The sequence below is a fragment of the Cupressus sempervirens genome, chromosome 7, assembly GCF_028749045.1.
Source record: "Cupressus sempervirens isolate cs-2001-9-10 chromosome 7, ASM2874904v1, whole genome shotgun sequence".
Taxonomy (NCBI): Eukaryota; Viridiplantae; Streptophyta; class Pinopsida; order Cupressales; family Cupressaceae; genus Cupressus; species Cupressus sempervirens.
In genome coordinates, this window is record NC_143124.1 from 414,802,315 (window position 1) to 414,821,908 (window position 19,594).

The window sequence follows — 19,594 nt, forward strand, 5'->3', positions numbered from 1 at the left end:
ATAAGCTCTATATAATAATATTCTTGAGTTTGAGCTATATAATATTGTATTTATATGTCACTAAAAAATATCATAAAAAGTAGTAAGTGATTAAAATGTCAATTTTTTGAAATAATTTTATTTCTTTAGTAATTGGATACAAACTAGTATAAAACATGGATTTAATAGGCATTTCCAATTGGAAAAGTGTGAGACCATATATAACTTAGCTAGAATAAATTTATTTGGACCATATGTTTGAACAAAATTTATTTTTGGATATAAATGTTTAAATTCAGTCATTCTAATAAGTAATCCTAAAAAGTGACACAACTTTGTACGTTTACCCTCACATTGCTATGTGAAAAAGTTAGATGGCTATGCCAACCAGGTTTCAGGTTTGAGAGGTCTTCTTTAGAAAAGCAACATTGATATTCCTTCTACTTCTCACAGACCTTCTTCTTCATCATCATTTCAGTCAAATGGTAAAGATATGGGAAAGGGTCCTGCACTATGTGCAACTATTATCCCTCATTCTTCTAGTTGGTCACTAGATTTAGGTGCTTCACATCATACATCATCTTCTCAGGATTTGTTCTCTTCTTTTGAGGCTTCTCCTACTCCACACATTTTGATGGGGAATAACACTGTTATGACTATATGCGAGAAAGGTTCTATTGACATTGATGATGGTAAATTTCATAATGTACTTTATGTTCCATCTTTGTCCTCTAATCTTCTCTCTATTTATCAGATTACACAGTTGGATAGGGAAGAAAGTTGAATTTTCATAGGATTTAGTGCACATTAGAGATAGTGAGACAAGAAATATTATTGCTACGGGGACTATTAATCATGCTTCCCATCTACATTTCTTCTCACATTTTGGTTCACCATTGAAGACTCACTCTTTTTTTTCATGATCTAGTCTACTAAGGTGAAGTTGGGTCGCTTGAAGTTATGTGTTGTTCTTGAGACTAGTGTTGTGACTTCTACACCTTCACCTCCTATTCAAATTCCATCTCTTGCACAAGATTACTCTTCAGCATTGCCTACTATTGCAGCTCTAGTATTGAGCAACCTACTATAGTTGTTGAGGTTATATCAGAGGACACACATCTCCTCTTAGATGACAAATTCAACACACCTATTATTCCACCTTGATTTGAGATTCCATTTAAGGATTCTCATGCTTTCTACTTTGAGCATTTGCTAGGACTTCCAACTGCACCTTACATATATGGGTTTTATCATCCTTGTCCACTGCCTTTGTTTCCTTTAGATTGGAGTCACATTGGTATGTTCATCGACGCAAGAGTTTTTCCATTCTGGGGGGGCTATGGAGTCTCAAGCTTCTATCATGGAGGCTTTCCTTGTACTTATGGTCTGGAAAGATTGTCTTGAGATGTTTCATTTGTGCATCCTTTTTCCATCTCTTTTTGGAGTAGATTTTTTCCCACTGGGTTTTCTCTATTTCTCCATTTAATAAAGATTTGGTTGTGATTGGGTACCTCACTGGGCCTTGTTTGCTAGGACCTAAATCTTCTTTCAGCAGTAGTTTCTAGATTTTTACCTACTCCCTAAGTCTATCTTTGTGTGTGTGTGTTGGGGTGGGGGGGGGGGGGGGCGGGGGGGGGGGGTGGCGGGGTGTTAGAGTAATTAGATATTTTCTAATTAACTCTAGTCTTCTTAAGCTGAACTTTAGGTATCTAATAATTAATATCTTTTATTAATTATTATGCTACAACCTAGATTAAATTCTCTTCCTCTATTTAATAATTATCTTGTCATTATTAAATACCCTAAAGAGTTTACAATACCTTTTTGGGTTCCGATCTCCTTTATAAGGACGATCTCTCATTATATTTTGAACATATATCTTTCTTTATTTGAGAATACAATTTTCATATTTTCAAACCAAACCCTTACTTCTTGTCTTTTTCATTTCTATGACATGTTTTCTACATGCAAGTATTCAAGGACTTAGTGGATTTGATTTTCATATTTGCTCAAATCTTTCAAAAATAACTTTTCATAAAAGAATGATGAGTAACATAAGTGGACATCTTAATTTTATTTATAAATTTTGGAAAGATTTGAAAAGAGAAGAGTTAACTTTGAGAGTTATCCAACAAATAGTTTATGTTCTTCTAGTGGTAGACTCTTGACACTAGATATGAAACTTTCTAAATTTTTATCAAAATGTTTTGGCATTATAAAACAAGAGTATCACCTAGTGCAAGAGATTTTACTAAATTAAGAGTTGGCTCAAAAATTCATGACCTGCATTCAAAACACCTTTCAGAAATAGCTCAAGCTAAATCGTACAAAAAAAATTAAGATTGTATGGTTTTAGCTATTAGCATTAGTCAAAGATATTTTAAAAATTCTAAATTGTAGTATGTAAGAATTGATAAGGAAATAGCCACATGGTTTTGAAAAAATCATGTCCTATTAAGTTACCATTATGATGTTTTTTTATGTACATATAGTACCATGCACACTAATGAAATGTTTTAGGAATATGTTATAAGTATACCACTTCAAACTATATTTGACTTCATATGAGGTTTATTTTGTAACCCACGTAATGAGAATTATTTTCTTTTCAATGCATATATCTTATTTGTATGTGATATGTGTGGTAATATTGCATTGTAAGATGAATTCTTACATAAAATTTGGTGCAAAGGACAACTAAATGAAGCAATATTTCCAAGGAAATCCATAAAAATGAATACATATAAATTAAACAAGGAAACCCCAAAAAAGGCAATTGTTTCTAGGAAAATCAAGTACAATAGTGGAATAAGAAGTGTTGATTTATAAATGGTCCTTCTCCCTTCAGATGTCAATATAAGGAAATGAGTACATTTTAAGGAAAAGAACAAGAATAAATATGTTTGAATCACCTAAAAAATCTACTTTAAATAATTTTATGCATGAAATACTTCCAAAGAGTGCATACACCTTTTTAGGAAAGAAGGAGATAGTTGTGTGACTATATACCTTATAAAAAAAATTCTTTGTGTGATGTAATAAAAGGAGGAAATTATCTCTTATCAAATACATCTACCATAGCTATAAAAATTACAACATCATTTATGTTTGTGTGTGTGTGTGTGTGTGAGTGAGTGAGTGAGAGAGTGTGAGTGAGTGAGTGAGAGAGCGAGAGAGAGAGAGAGAGAGAGAGAGAGAGAGAGAGAGAGAGAGAGAGAGATCACATTCAAGAAAGACTATGTATATCAAAGGTCCCACTCTATAAAGAGAAAGTGAGAATTGGAATGATAGAATATTAAAACAATATTATTTCTCCTAAAGAATGGAGAAAAGAAAGTAAGAAGGATATTATGTTTTTAGTTTACTATGATTTCACATGAGATTATAAAACCCTACATGAAAAAATAGTACCCAACAAGGTTAGCTACCAATGCCACCTAGTGTTGAGTAGTATAATAGGTGAATGGAGTGGTACTTTAGACTACCTATATAGTATCATCATGAAATCTTAAAAAATTAAAAGAAGGAAGAATGAGGCATGTTTGGGAAACAAACAATTAATGTGCTTAAAATAAGGATTCATGATTCTCTTCAAGTAAATAAGGAACTAACTTACTTCCACCTCTAATTACATTAAAGAGGGATGGAATTGATAGATTCAACCTCAATATAATTAAATAATTATTATATTTTATTCCTCTTTGATTGAATTGAAAATGATATACTAAAATATATGGATTGAATTCCCAATCTACCGCCAATGTTGTAGAATTGGTTGTAGTTACCATACAAAAGATGTTTTTGATTAGGTAGGTAAACATACAATATAGATCTATAAATGACTAATATAATGTAGCTGGTATGTCTAATCTAGTCCTAAAATGGATGGCATAGAAGTTTATAGGTTCTCTTATCGAATGGTTTTAGATATAGATAAAGATAAACTTCATGTATCAAGATATTGTTTTGAATCTATCTCAAACTATTTGTCAAAATAAACTAAGAACATTTTTTTACCATTTTGGAAAAATGAAAGTCAATTTAATTTTTCATATCACAACTTTCTCTCATAATCCACAATTTTTTTAAACAATCTTTGAATATAGTTTGTATTATTTAAAAACAATCTATTGTAATAGCATGTATTTAGAAAAACTCCCTATTTTTACATGTATTTAGCTCGAAGTACAGCTTGTTTAATATATGAGGGATTACATAAATTTTTAGATATTCGACACACACAATCAATGCTAGAAGTGCAATACAAAGACCGATGATGAAGGATGAATGGAATAATTTCCTTGGGATGAAGGAGAGAAACAAATGAAAAATATTTCTAGTCCTCCTTTTTAACCATTTCCAATATGTGGACATAGTTTGTGTAGAATGTGAATAAGTGCTCTTAGATATATTTTATTATTAGAAGTGGGGAAGAGAATGTTATAAGCATAGAAAATAAGTGTTCTTATTCATCATTTACTTTTGGGATGGGCGGGAGAAATATAGGCATAACTAAACAATAACAATAATTGTTTAATCTAGTTCATGTTGGGAACTAAAAATATATTTAAAAAATAATATATTGATTTAAATTTGTGGGAGGTGAGATAAGATAATGACTATTACAATAGTACCTTTTAAAAAAATGAAGTGGGGTTTGTAAGTTGAAGAATACCTTAGTAGTTAAAGTGTTTGGTTGCCCAGAGCATGGGTATTCCAAGAAAATGGTATGATATTTTTATATTTTTATAAAAAATATTTATCAAGGAATGCATCGATATATATATACACACACACACACATACATATGTATATATATACATATACATATACATATACATATACATATATGTATATGTATATGTATATATATATATATGTGTATATATATATACATATGTATATGTATATATATATATATATACATATAGATATACATATATATATACATATATATATATGTATATATATATATATATATATGTATATGTATATGTATATATATGTGTATATATATATATATACATATGTATATGTATATATATACACACACATATGTATACATATGTATACATGTGTATATATATACATATATATATATATACATATATGTATATATGTATATATATGTATACATATATATATATATATACATATATATACATATATGTATACGTATATGTATACATATATCGATGCATTCCTTGATATATATATATATATATATATATATATATATATATATATATATATTGAAGTCACTTCAATAAGTTTTATGTAACTATTGTAAACTATACAAAACACATAAGTATACAACAGAGATCATTCTTGTGCCACATCAATTACATTTCAGTTTAATAAGAAAGGAGAAAAGTTCAGAAAATTAATCAAATATATGTACATGTGTTTCCACCTTCATGTGTGTATGTTTTTAATTACAAGTAAAAATATATTTTATTGTTGGAATTGCTAAAGTGGAGGTTAGAGCTTGATGATAAGAGGTAAGTGCTCTTAGGTATTAAATACTTTTGAGATAGGTGAAAAGAGTATAGGTATAAAGACATAATAATAACTAGTTATTTAAATCATATTTGAACTTGAAAATAGACCTAAATAATAATAAGTTTATCTATTTAAAGAATCTATATATATTATTAATAAAAAATAGATAACATCAATTCAACTTTTGTTTAAAATTAAACAAAAAAATTATATTAGTCAACAGCCTGTCCATATTATGGAGAGGTATGATTTTGTTTAACTATAAAGAAATAAAAAATGTCTAGAAAATCCAAACATTGAATCCCTTATATATATACAATTCAGTACTCATGTGATCTAACTTGGAGTTATTCGTATTAATCGAAGGCTAATTATTTGACTAAATATATCTTTATTTTATTCAAAGTCATATGAATTGAATTATAGTTCACTATCAAACATAAAAGAAATATAAGTCAAGACAGACATCAATGAATCTATGTATTTTTCAATCTTGAATAGATATCATCAAATTGAATTTTATTTTCAAAAATATACATTAATAGTTCTGACTAACACTAGATTGCTCCAAGACTTCACGGGTCTGCTGGACAACCCTCCTGTAAGATATGACCTCCACCGGACCAGGAATAATATTATATACCTGAGTAAAACAAAACATCAAATCCTATATCTATATTTTAATTCATTAGTCACATGATCTAACTAACTGAATTGTAGTTATTCATGAATGGATTTTATATTTGAATTCTTAATTATTTAATTTGTATGATATGAAGGGAGCCACAGGATAAGTCAATGAATTCATCACTGCTTACGATGCCGGTTAATCGACTAACCCTCAATAATTCGGGCATCGCCGAGCGTTAAGCCTATCAAAGTTATAAATGTATCATATTTTTGGTAATTACAAAGCCTGGCCACTATCGCTTGTCCATAGTGATCGATATTTGTGTAAAAATGGAGCAGTCGCAGAAACTGCCACCAAATTCTCACTTTGGTCGGCAATATGCAGAGCCGGCGATCATGTAAACAGAAAAAATAAGCCATTTAAAGAGAAATTAGATCGATCTGAATTATAAGTGTATTCGAGGAATTAGATCGAGTAGACGAAACATGGAGATTCTTTTCTTTCTCATTGCATGCCTTCTGTTCTTCACAAATCATCACCGCCTCCACTGTTCAGTAATGGCAGAGCATAAATTGGGTGAGTTTGAGTATTTCAGTATATCTGGTTTCATATCTCTGTGTTTAATGAGTGGGATTCATATAAAAATTTCAATCTTTTATCTTCGGTGCATTACATTAACGAGGATTTTCTTTTGTGTTTGGTGTTTGCAGAATACCCATATCCTTTTATGACATTTGATGCTGCAAAGGCGGCTGCAAGAACATATGATTACATTGTTGTTGGTGGAGGAACAGCAGGGTGTCCCCTGGCTGCAACTCTCTCACAGCATTACTCTGTTTTGCTATTGGAAAGGGGAGATTCTCCCTATGGAAATCCTGATACGATGGATATTAAAGGGCTTTTCAATGTTCTTGGGGATCCCAAAGATTTCCCTTATGTGATGCAAGGGTTTGTCTCAGAAGATGGTGTGCAGTTGGTGAGGGGAAGAGTTCTTGGAGGCGGAACCGCCATTAATGCCGGATTTTACAGCAGGGCAAGCTTGGATTTCATTAGAGAGATGGAGTGGGATGAGAAACTTGTGAATGAATCTTATGAATGGGTGGAGAAGATGAATGCCTTCAAACCAGACAAGCTTTTCCGCTGGAATTCTGCAGTCAAGGATGCATTTTTGGAAGCTGGTGTTGTTCCTGATAATGGGTATACTGTGGATCATTTGGAAGGGACAAAGATTAGTGCTTCAACAATTGACAATAATGGGAGGAGGCACACAGCTGCAGATCTTCTGCAGTATGCAAATCCAGATAATATTGTGGTACTTCTGAATGCTACAGCCACAAGAATCCTCTTCGATTCCTCATCAGGTAAGCTTGCAGCTTCATTTTTATGCTTTTCTAGTTCCAGTATTCGTTTGGATTCCAGTTTTCCTAAATATTTATCTGGTAAAACTATTGTATCTTTATTTGCCTACTTTGTCTAGACCTATTCCTTCTCTCATAGGAATCCTAAAATCTATATGAAAACTACAATCTTTTCCTAGCTTAAGCTTTCTTCATAATTTCTTCCCTTTTAATTGTACGTATCTAACCAAATGTTTACAAATCTTCGTCAAGTTTTAAACATTAAATTATAATCATTATTCTTCCTTAAAGCTAATAAGTTTTTAGTGAGGCAATTGCTTTTCTTATTGTAAAAGAAAAATATATATTAAAGGCTATAATTAATTTCTTGTATAAGCTTCTTTCATAGTTTCTTCCTTTTGCTACCTTGAAAACAAATGAATTATGTCCAAGCCACACTTTGGTTGGCTATTAAAGCCTAGTCTACAAGTGAAAAACCTATATTCTAAACTATACCTACAATGATATACTTTAGCCTTACAAAGAACTAATTTGAAGGGAGTGACTTTTTCAATTAATGATTGATGATTAATTCCTTTAAACATTGAACTTTGCTTTTTTTTTAAATTACTGAAGAGATTTTAGAATTTGTTCTATGTAATGATCATTTAAATTCATTATAGAATATCCAATTCAAATATCATGAAATGTTAAATTCAAATTTTTCTAATTATTAATTGTTTCATGGTATAAGCTATAGATTTTGATATTTAGTGTTATATTTTAGAATATAACAAAACAAATTGTATTTAGCTGATTTTATTTCTTCTATAGTTTCAATATTATCAATATACAAATAAACATAAACAAACACATAGATATGTATATGTATATGTATAAATAAATATACATGCATACATAGATAGCATAATGCAAATAAATGACAAACCTTAAACCTCATACACTAAGGATCAAATTCGGCTAGGGAAAAATTAGTCAATTTTGACTATTTAACACTTCTTCCCATGTGGCTTCTTAATCCTATTTTGTGCCTACAAATAGGCATAAAAGTGTCCCCATATAATTTTTATTTTGCACAAAATGATAATTCAGAACCTCCTATTTTCATGATGCAACTGTTGCTTAACTATTGAAACTAAGTTGTTCAAAAATGGAGGGGATGAGGTAAGCATCAACTACATAGTGAATAAAGTGCCAAATGTCTCCATTATTTTTTCTTCCCTCCAATATTCTCCCTCCAAAAGTATGTCTAAAAATTACAAGCAAAAAATGTAATTTCATGGAAACACCTACTCCATAAAATATCCCTTAAAATATGGAGTAGTGGCTATTGGCCAAATTAAGCTTAGAAGTGACATGAAGACCTCCTATTAGTAAGTGATGTTAAAGCCACCCAAATAAACAACCATAGATATATTTGATTGAATGAATTTTCACTCAGTTATAAAATCTAGCATCTAATGTGGTTCTCTCCTTGTCCGAGAGCGAGAGAGAGAGAGAGAGAGAGAGAGAGAGAGAGAGAGAGAGAGAGAGAGAGAGAGAGAGAGAGAGAGATTTTAAATCTATTTGATTAAGATTTTGGGTGTTAAATATACTATAGGAGACTTGAGTTTTTATAAATCTATTTGAAAGTGATATCAAGTGTAAAAAAAACCAATAAAAAGAATTACTTTCTATATTCTTATAAATAAAAAATTATTAAAAAAATTAGTTGGACTTGATTGTATATTCTATGCTAGATCTCAAGTAATAAACCATTTTATTAGTGCCATCTAAATGGACTTTTGAGCTAAAATCATGAAAATTTTCAAAACAAAATTATTCCAAAAATTACTAGAGACAAACCCCACTGCAAGATGACTATCATACAAATTCTTCAGCCTAGGATAAGACAATTCCATAGGCATATTTTTCTTTAATAAAATTTCTTGTCGAACTTAGGAAGACTCACAATTCAATTCTATCAACTTCCTATAGACATTCTTGATATAATCTAATCACATATTTTCATGGAGATAAGAAGGCCCTACTAACTTAGGGCACATTACACCTATTGGAGATATGATAGTAGTGACTTCCATGGAATTGTTGAATCAAATTAAGCACTCTAAGGCAAGGGTCCGATGGGAGGGGATTGAGCTCTATTTTGTAGACCAAATGGCTCTGTGATAAAATTTGTTTTAGGGAAGGGGTAGGGGTTAGAGGTTTAATTAAAATCCATTCTTAGAATGGATGAAAATGAGGAGGAGCAGGATTCAACTACACCAACTTAAGAGTTTTTTTTTGCCTCATGTCAACAATTTATTAATTATTTTAAAGATTTAATTATGATAGTACTAAAATAATGACATCATAAAATTAAATTCTACAAGTGATATTAATGGGACCATTAGCTTCCTTAAATTTAGCTGCTATAATTCTAAACTTAAAAAAAACTAAAAAAAAATCATAAGATTGCTCACCTTTAATATTCCTATAGACTAACCAACCACCCACCCTATTTTTAAGAAAGATCCCTTCAAAAAAGAGTCTAAACAATTTTAAGTCTATGTTGTTTAATTCTATGTTTTATCCCCTTTTAGCTGATGAACATAACAAAGATTTCTTGGTAGAAATTTTATAGAACATAAGATCCCCCTTTTCATTGTTTTGGAATCCTATCACTTCTCTTTGCTAAAATTGGCAAGGAACTTCAAGTTGTTTAAATAGAATGAAGTAGGGACCTGCATTTTCTGTCATCTCTTAGTTATTTTGTGAAATATTCCATAGATCTTGTTATGAGTAGGTTTCTAATTCTTATAATTGTTAGTAGGGGAAGATGATGAGAAAAAAGAGTAGATTGTTGTGAATGAATGAGGGGAATGCGTGTTTTAATACAATAAATTTACATACATGAAACCATGTGAATCCTCTATTAAATGTCATGTCTATTGACCTACAAACTGCCATGCTCCCATATGTATAGATATTTTCTAGAAATATAAAATTAGAAAGACTACTAGAACAGATTAAGATATTAGAAAATTCCATTTAATCAAAATTTTGATATGAACAATCATTTAAATAAAGCTGTTTTAAAGAAATAAACAACTGTGGAAGCACACATTAACTTGGAGTAAGAAGGTGAAAACATCATTGCTTGACATAGATGTAGGGACTAATAATTTATGTAGGGAGTAATAGTTTTGTGCGTGAAGTAATGATTCTTAAAAATAACATTTCAACTAGCAGCCACATGCTTTTGGGCATACAACAAGTTGGCCAAAAGGATTGTTCATTCATAACATAACAATAGTTTAACATTTCTATAAAAATATTCAATGCTGATTTCGATAAACATCACTTAAAATTGCCGTGTATCTTATATTTTAATATATATAAGAAACACTCCTATATTATGGTTTGGAATAAAATGAATTCATTTTTTTTAATTTAACAATTTTATATGCATATTAGTTTTCTATAGAGAGAGAAAATGTACATTATATTCTTTTTATTTTCTAATATATATTTTGGTCTTGTCCTAAAATAAGATAATTTGATCTATTTCCACTCATGTATAAGATTATTATATTGAACAAATACTTCATATCCATTTTCTTATTTTCACATTAATTTGAAATGTGAGTGTATCTATTTGATAGAACATTCCATCAATTATATCTAATTAATTTGAAGTCTATTTTCAATCATCTCAAATTGAGCCTTTCATCAAATTTGACCATAAGTCATCAATGTACAATGAAAATTGTTTTGACTTAAAGCCTAAGATGTCACATTTAAAAATAATCTTAGTTTTTTATTTTAATAACATTTGAATAAACATCAAATCATAGCTAAGGTAGTCAAAATTGTATTGATATTTCATTTAGATATACTACAAGTAGGCATATTTTATTTGTCTTTGGTATCTCAAATATTCTAAAAACAACAAAGTGGTTTGAGCCAAAATCAAGAAAGCTTTATAGCTTTTAAGAAATGTGAATGAATAAAAAGATAGAAACACATCAAAGTGGATATAACAATGTCACCTGGGAATTCTTTCTAATAAGATGAACATTCAAGAATTAAAGAATATGAGACATATTTTACAACCAAATTCTAGATCTAATATTTAAGCACATATACATAATCAAATTAATTACATGAGCACCTATTATCATGAATTTAATGAGCAGTATAAAATCTTAGTTAATTTTGAAAACAAAATTGAAACTACATTTTGAAAAGTGATCTTATTATGAGATTTAAAAAATAGATTTAAGTAATTAAATTACACCAAATATTTGAAGAAAGAAAATAATTTAATAATCACTATAAAATTTAATATTATTTAAAAAAATATAAAGACACTCATAATTCAAAAAATTTATTGTGTTTTTTGAATTTGTAATAATAATATTTATTTTATAATTAGAAATCATGGTTATTAAAATAATTAATTAAAATTAAATCTAATATTTATAAATTAAAATAATTATAATCAAAGTGTTATTTGAAATTTTAATTTTAGGATTAAATATTACAATAAATTAAATAAACAAATAAATAATATTGAAACATTTTTAGAAATTTCTACTTTTTTACGCAATTTTGCACATTTTGCATTCATTTATGTTAAACAAGACAATGAAAAATAATATCTTTTTCGTTGATTAAAAACCCAAAATTACAAAGAATATAGGTTTTCATTAAGCAGAAAAACCTATTTAAATTTAATGCAACTACCCAATGAAAAGTATTAAACAAAAAATTGAAAGTTGTAGCTGTGGTGATCAATAAGGAAAGAAAATTTTTATTAGTGGAGGATAAAATTTGAGTTTAGTATTTCTTAAAGATATTGTAATTAGAAATTGTATGAATGGAAAAACAAATTAAAAATTAAAAAAGGTGACAAGTGCTAACAAAATTTCCAGTTGAAATTTAAACTCTAGGAGCAAAGCTCCCACAAATAAGCTATCGGCTAAAAATCATTACTAGTATGAATATTGAAATTTTCATTTAGCCCCACAATATTTAGATTTTATCCACATAAAAATTTCATTAGAGGAAAACCTCCAATTTTGGAATTCACAAATGAGGGCTAGGGTATAGAGTTCTAAAATTCACAAAGGTTATTGGCTTTTGGCTTCTCAGGAACTAGTTTCATATTATTTCACATTTTTCTCTTTGATTCTACAAGACAAAAGTTATGTTTTGTGGTCTAGTTTTATTATGGCTATCCAATTGGCTATAAATGTTAAACTTAGTTTAATTTCTACATCCAATTTTTTGAATTGAAGGGAGATTTGAGATCTCTATTCTTAATTTAATCACGAGTATTAGAAACCTTGTCTAAAATAATTGTTTGCATGAATGTTGATGGTATAACTTTGGGGGAGTATCTTAATAATTTCCTGAGTATGTGGGGTTTGTTAGCATGATTGATATGTTGTATTCATGACTATGTTTGTCAATGATGTCAACATAGCATAATTACTATGAAGATTGAGAGAGTGGAAGATATATAATGACATTGTACAAATAAAGAATTTGTGGTTGGTTCAAGCACAGTTAAGGATATGTTCGACCTTTTTTCCTTATGATGCGGTTAAGTGCAGATACAAATAATCAAAGATATGAAGAAGATATGCTTGATTTCCAAAGAGTAGTATGCAAACATAGTACCTGATAAGTATTTTGTAATGTTTGATTTGTATGTCTTTACTAAGATAGAATTGTGATATGTGAAGTTAAATAGTGATAAAATAGTGTCTAATGATGATGTTAGTGAGTGCACAAGTATTGGAATCACACATGTGAAAAATTGTAAAGACTATGAGCTGACATTGTTGTGTAATTGTAATATTATCAATTATCTTAATGTGGCCGTATTATAATTAATTAGGAAAGCCTCAAGGCCAACTTAAGGAATCGTTTGGAAGAAATGGTACAAAGGAATAATATTTTCCTTTGTTGGAAGTGTATCATGCAAGAAAATTGTACGAACAAGAGTAGAGTGTTTGGTAAATTCGATCTAGTGATCCAAGGGATTATTGAATGTGAAATTTGTAATCTGGTACTGAGATTAGAAGGAAGAGAAATTTGGTTGACAGGACAAAGGAATAGGAAGTACAAGTAAAGTTCATTTCTATTATTCTACAAGGAGTAATAGATTGATCAGTTAGACAATGAGTTCACTAATCTTGCTCCTAAAGCTATTTCGATAGTGGGTCCATCTACCTTCTATAACTCCTAATAGAGATACAAAGTCGACTATATATATTGAATTCTTTTATTGGCTCCTAACAAGGTCCATCCTATTACAAGGAATATATATATTAGTACATCATTTTTTGGGTACCATCCCCACTGGAGTTCTCGCTCTCATCAATGGTTTCCCTAGTTAACATATATGTTGTTATTGTGTATGCTTATCTTGTTATGGTTATTGATTATATTGCTCATATGGTTAAGGATTAATAAGGTTGATAATTATTATAGTAGTTGTATAACTAATTCACCAACCCTCCCCTCCCTACCCCCTCCCCCCCCCCCCCAGTTATAGTGGATGACTTTACCTTGCATAATCATTGGAGTTTGGATATGATAATATCCAATTCACAAAGTGATATTTCCTTGTTGATGAGATGAACCCATATATGTAGGAGTTCACCCCATAAGAAGATAGAGAGAGGAAGACATGTCTCTGATGGTTCTATGTGTGTAAAATATGCATATAATCCTAAGGAATTTAATGAAACTTTTTAAGTCCCCTTGCATTCCTTTCTAAAGCCCTCTGTAAAGCTTCTAGTTGTGAAATTTGCTCATTTTAGGAGGTCATAGAAGTGGATATTGATACATGTAAAATGAGTGGGTAAAAGCAAAAACCTGTGTCACCTTTTATAAAGAAACGTGATATCAAAATGTGACAGTTCAACATTAATGACAAAAAAAATGGTATTTGTGTTTAAAATATGAAGATGATGTAAACTGATGAAATGTGTAGAATTGTATGAATTTTATGCCTATAATTTTTATAATTTTTTTGAGTAAGAATTTATTCATTTTATTTTATTTGGAAGTCCCTTTTTTAACAGTAAAAAATATATGATGTAGTTCCCATCATACAAGTATGTGCAAATCATCTTTTTTAATTCTAATTTGAAAATATTTTATAGATGACATGTATATCTAGTGAACAAAAATAGAAATAATTATTTTTGATGTATATTTTCTTTGTTATAAGTACTCAAGTTCAACCTTGTCAGAATCCAATAGTCTTTTCCTCCCGTCAAAACTTCCCTATCAAATCTATACCTTTTTGAAAAAAAATTACATATTCGTGAAGAGGATTCTCTCCTCTAGTGATAAATATAATTTTTTTATTTTTTTGATATGATTTACTATTTATTTTTCCTTTTTTGAGGTAGCATCTTCTGAAATGTTGAAATATTGACTTATAATATTTTGATATTATAACATATTATAACTAATCAAAATACTCAAAAATTTACATAATGATTATATTAAATCTGAGATCTATAAAGGAATATTTTTAGTTTTTGAAAAAAAAAAAAAAAGTTTTGATAGAGAAATGAGATTTGACCAAAATAGGTTTTTGTATCACAAACGGTGACACAGATCTGTGCTTTTACCCGAGTAAAGAATCATTTATGATATTTCCATTCTCAATAATTTTGAGCTTATCCTATTCATTATTTTGAACAAGACCTCTAGTGATAGAAGTTGTAAGACATCCACATGCGATAAATGTAAGAGAGATTCAATATTTTTAAAGTCTTTGGGGCATTTAAAATAAAATTACTAGAGTGTTTTTGGATGCATAGAAAGACAAGAATGTCTATGTAACTCACATGGATGAGATGTTAACTAAGAACTAATAACCCAAATCATAAGACTTTCTACTAAGGACAAGAAAGTCTTATGTGAAGCCTTAGCTTCTACGATTAATAATTTTTAATTTTTTTAAAAAAGTGAGCATACAAATCTTGAAGGAAAAAAAAAACCATGAAATCTTGTTAAACAAAGGCTTTCAAAATGGTTATGAGGTATTTTATATTTAAGCATTAAATACTAGTACTTTTAACTACCATTTCATTCTTTTGAACTAATACTATCATAACAAAATATTTCTTTTTATTCTACTTGTTGAATCAAGGAATAGAATAAACTATAAATATGCCTATAATTCATGATAACTTAATTATACTTATTATGAAATGTGCTAAAGCCACATCTCTCCTAGATAACCCTAAAATATTTTATTTTTATTTTTATTTTTGGCAATAAATTCAATTATATTTCATTAATGCCCATTATACTAATATGCCTATAGACTCCAAGGATAAATCATTTGTAAATGAATATTAATTTATTTTTTGATGATGATGATCTGTTCTTTCCCATGAAACCCACCACAAAGAGGCCTTATTAGGAGTGGTCTAATAGATGCTTCACTTGGCATGAGGTAGATTCTCTAGCTAAAAAGAGGACAAACCCCTCATGTTCTTGATAAAAGTAGATATAAGGAGAATTTTGAAGTCAAAGGGGAGGAAAATATTATCTTGAGGAAGAGGATATGGGGAAGGTTGGGGTTGAAGAAGATGATGAGGAGGAAGTTAAAATAGATAAAGATAAGTTTTCAAAGCTAACTTTTATTTTCAACATGCTCAAGAAGATTAAGCATTTTTTGAAGAACACATGATAACCATTGTAATAATGAGGAGGAGGATTTTTTATGGTATAACGAGGAAAAAATATAAGATATTATTGTGTTGTCCAAGGATGGTGGATCAAAGTAGCTAAGAATATCTCATTGGTTTCTAAAATTAACATTATTAATGAAAAAATAGAGGACTTCACTAGGTGAACTTGGATAATGTAGTAGTCAGGGATAGACTAAAGAAGAGTAAGAAGTATAACCATAAGATGTTATTTATATTTGAGAATAATTAAGAGATATCACCGAATTCCTAAAAATATGAAGATAGTGTTAACAAATTGTACAATACTATTCTTGTTATGCACATGGAACTGGATTTTGTAGTTATAGTGTGCCACTCTTCTGTGCTAGATAGTTTTCGAGGGATCAAGGTTATCAATAATAAATTCAATAACCTTACAATATCAACATGTAAAAAAGGCTCTAATAGTGAAGGAGACACTTTTGATAGCAACAATGATATGAAGTATAATGCAAATATTTTAGAGGATAGTCAAAATGGAAGTAATTTTACTTCCTAAAAGAAAGGTTCTTCTAGAAAGAAATATAGCCATTCTAACCCTCAAGATCATACTCAAATTATTAAGGTGTTCTAAAAGACTTGATGGTTTATGCATTTTGAAGAATCTTGAAAAATACCCCTTTCTCTATCTATTTCCTGCATTTTTTTAATATGTTTGATAACTTTACATTGATGGTCTAATAATAGATCACTAAAATCTAATGTTACTATAAAATAAATTGTAAAATATTTTGAACCCTCCTAAAAACCTTCTTTACGTTAAATAGAAAAGTTCTAAACAAAATAATGTGCATATATACATGAAGAAGACAAAGAAAATTTCTTTGGAGAAAGTAAAATAAATTTAACATAATTTATAAGATGTAAAATCATGTAATTCACTTTTAGGAGAATATAAGTGGCTCTTAAGTATTCTAACAATTTCATCATATATTTATTGCTAACCATACTTTTGATAATAAAAATAGTGAAACTAAGGTGCAAACCTTTTAACACTAACAACCAAAAGGCATTTCACACATATTAGACACCTAACCATCCACTAACAATCAATTAACATTAAAATATTAAAGACATTTAAACATATATTAAAAACAATTGAGTGAGATTAAAATTTGAATTAAGATTTTTCATGTTTTATCTAGGACATGTGTTATAATTTTTAGATCCTTAATACATTTGTTAAAGAAATATTATCTGACATAAAAAGTTATCCCCAAATTCAGTATATAATTCTGACTATTTTACTTATGCATAATATTCATTTCCAATGCAATTTTATTAAAATAAAAATTATTTATTAAGGAGTAAATCTATATAACATATTTACTATTATATTTCTGGATAATATTAATCATTTAACACATAAATAACTATTAAACTTAGGATAATATAGATTCTTACATGCACATAGTCATGACTTGTTACTCCTTGTTAACATTGTAGAGTGCCTATTGGTGTAAATATATGTTTATAGTTCAAAATTGTTATATTTTAATTTCATTTAAAATTTGTTAGAAGTGCTTTCTTTGGTTTATTGTAATTTTATATCGTTATATAGTGATGAACAATAATAGTATAGATAAATCAATTTAATTCTCATGGATTAAAAATTTGTTTTTATTGATATGTTCTATTTTATTACATCTTATATACACTAAACTAGTGAAAATATCAGTGCTAAAATAATTTACAAAATATACTTTTGATGTTTATATATTTTTCTTATAATCTATATTTATAGTTTTTATAGTTAAATGAAATGCATAGTATAAGAATATTATAGTTTTAGTTTTAATTGCATTTTGTATAAAAATTATATTGCAGGAATGTTGAAGGCTAATGGTGTTGAGGTTATAACTAGCACTGATGATCTCTTATATCAAGTATTTGTAAATCAATTATCCCAATGGAGTGATGTAGTTTTGTGTGCAGGAAGCTTAGGTAGCCCCCAACTTCTCTTATTAAGTGGAATTGGACCCTCAGAACAACTTAATGAATTAAATATTAGTGTATTATTAGACCTAAATTCAGTAGGAAAAAGGATTCAAGATCCACCACGCACAACCATTATTCTAGAGTCTCCTGAACCACTTGGATTTGAACAAGCACAAGTAGTGGCTATAATAGACAATTCCCAAGTTATCATTGAGGCAATTAGCCTTTTCCAACCAAAAAATAACATTGAAAATCAATATATAGGAGGCATTTTTAGTAAGGTGGCTTTTCCAATATCAAGAGGAGAACTTCGATTAAGAAGTAAAAATCCCCAAGATAACCCTTACGTAAAATATAACCACTTTTCTCATCCTTTTGATTTGCAAAAGTGTATTCTTGCAATAAATGCACTCTCAAATCTTACCATGACAAATTCTATTCAAGAGTTTACATTTAGTGGTAATGGAAACTCAAAAATACTTCATTTCATAGGGTCAAAATTACCAAAAAATGAATTACAAGATGATGCTTTGGAAAAATATTGCAAAGATACTGCAATGACATTTTGGCACTACCATGGAGGGTGTGAACTTGATTATGTGATTGACAAAACATTTCACGTGAAAGGTCTTGATAATCTAAGGGTTGTGGACAATTCAATTTTTAAGGATAGCCCTGGGACCAATCCACAAGCCACTACTATGATGCTTGGAAGGTATATGTTTCTTTCATATTTTATATTATACATATTTTCTTTCAATAATAAAAGATAATACTAAAACAAAATTCAATGTGATATATTTACAGGTATACAGGAGTTCGCATACTTCAAGAGCGAATGAGCATCTGTGAATATTAGATTATTTTAAAATCTCACCAAATTAAAATATTGCAGACTTCTATAGTTTTATTTTAACAATTATCAAATGGAATGAGACAAGTTATACTTTTTTTTTTTCATATAATATCAATTTAGTTATTATAGTGATTTTAAAACTTATAGAATGAAAGAAAAATGAAGAAATTATTTCAAGACCATCTTTAGAAAAAGATAAAATTATAGATCTTTCAAAGAAATTGAAAGAAAATAATATAATTTATAGCATAAAATATTATAATAGCGATTTGTGACACTCTTAGATTTGATACAAAATAAGAGGAAACAATGGCTATTCTTTTTTATGATGAAGGTGAATTTTTTTGGAACATAAATACTATGATTGCTATTTTTTCTTATTCATAGTTTGAAAAATAATATTATAATGTAACTTTTAATCATATTGAAAAAATGATTTTTTTAAATTTATCTTTTACAGATGCACAATTGAAATATTTGTATGTTTTTTTTCTGCTATAACTTGATGTATTGTTTTCTTGTTGAATTTCTATTTTAGTTTTACTAAATATGTTATATTTTTTACATCTAGAACTAATCTTAC

General features: G+C 28.8%; 1 protein-coding gene across 1 annotated transcript; it reads left to right on the plus strand.

Annotated features, from left to right (window-relative positions):
- The first annotated feature begins 6,349 nt into the window (after positions 1–6,349).
- Positions 6,350–19,188, plus strand: LOC149547298 ((R)-mandelonitrile lyase-like). Its single transcript, XM_089791578.1, has 4 exons — positions 6,350–6,688; positions 6,823–7,473; positions 18,045–18,870; positions 18,963–19,188. Exons 1-4 carry the CDS (start codon positions 6,598–6,600, stop codon positions 19,012–19,014), a joined length of 1,620 nt encoding a protein of 539 aa, XP_089647704.1. The 5' UTR covers positions 6,350–6,597; the 3' UTR covers positions 19,015–19,188.
- Positions 19,189–19,594: the final 406 nt, after the last annotated feature.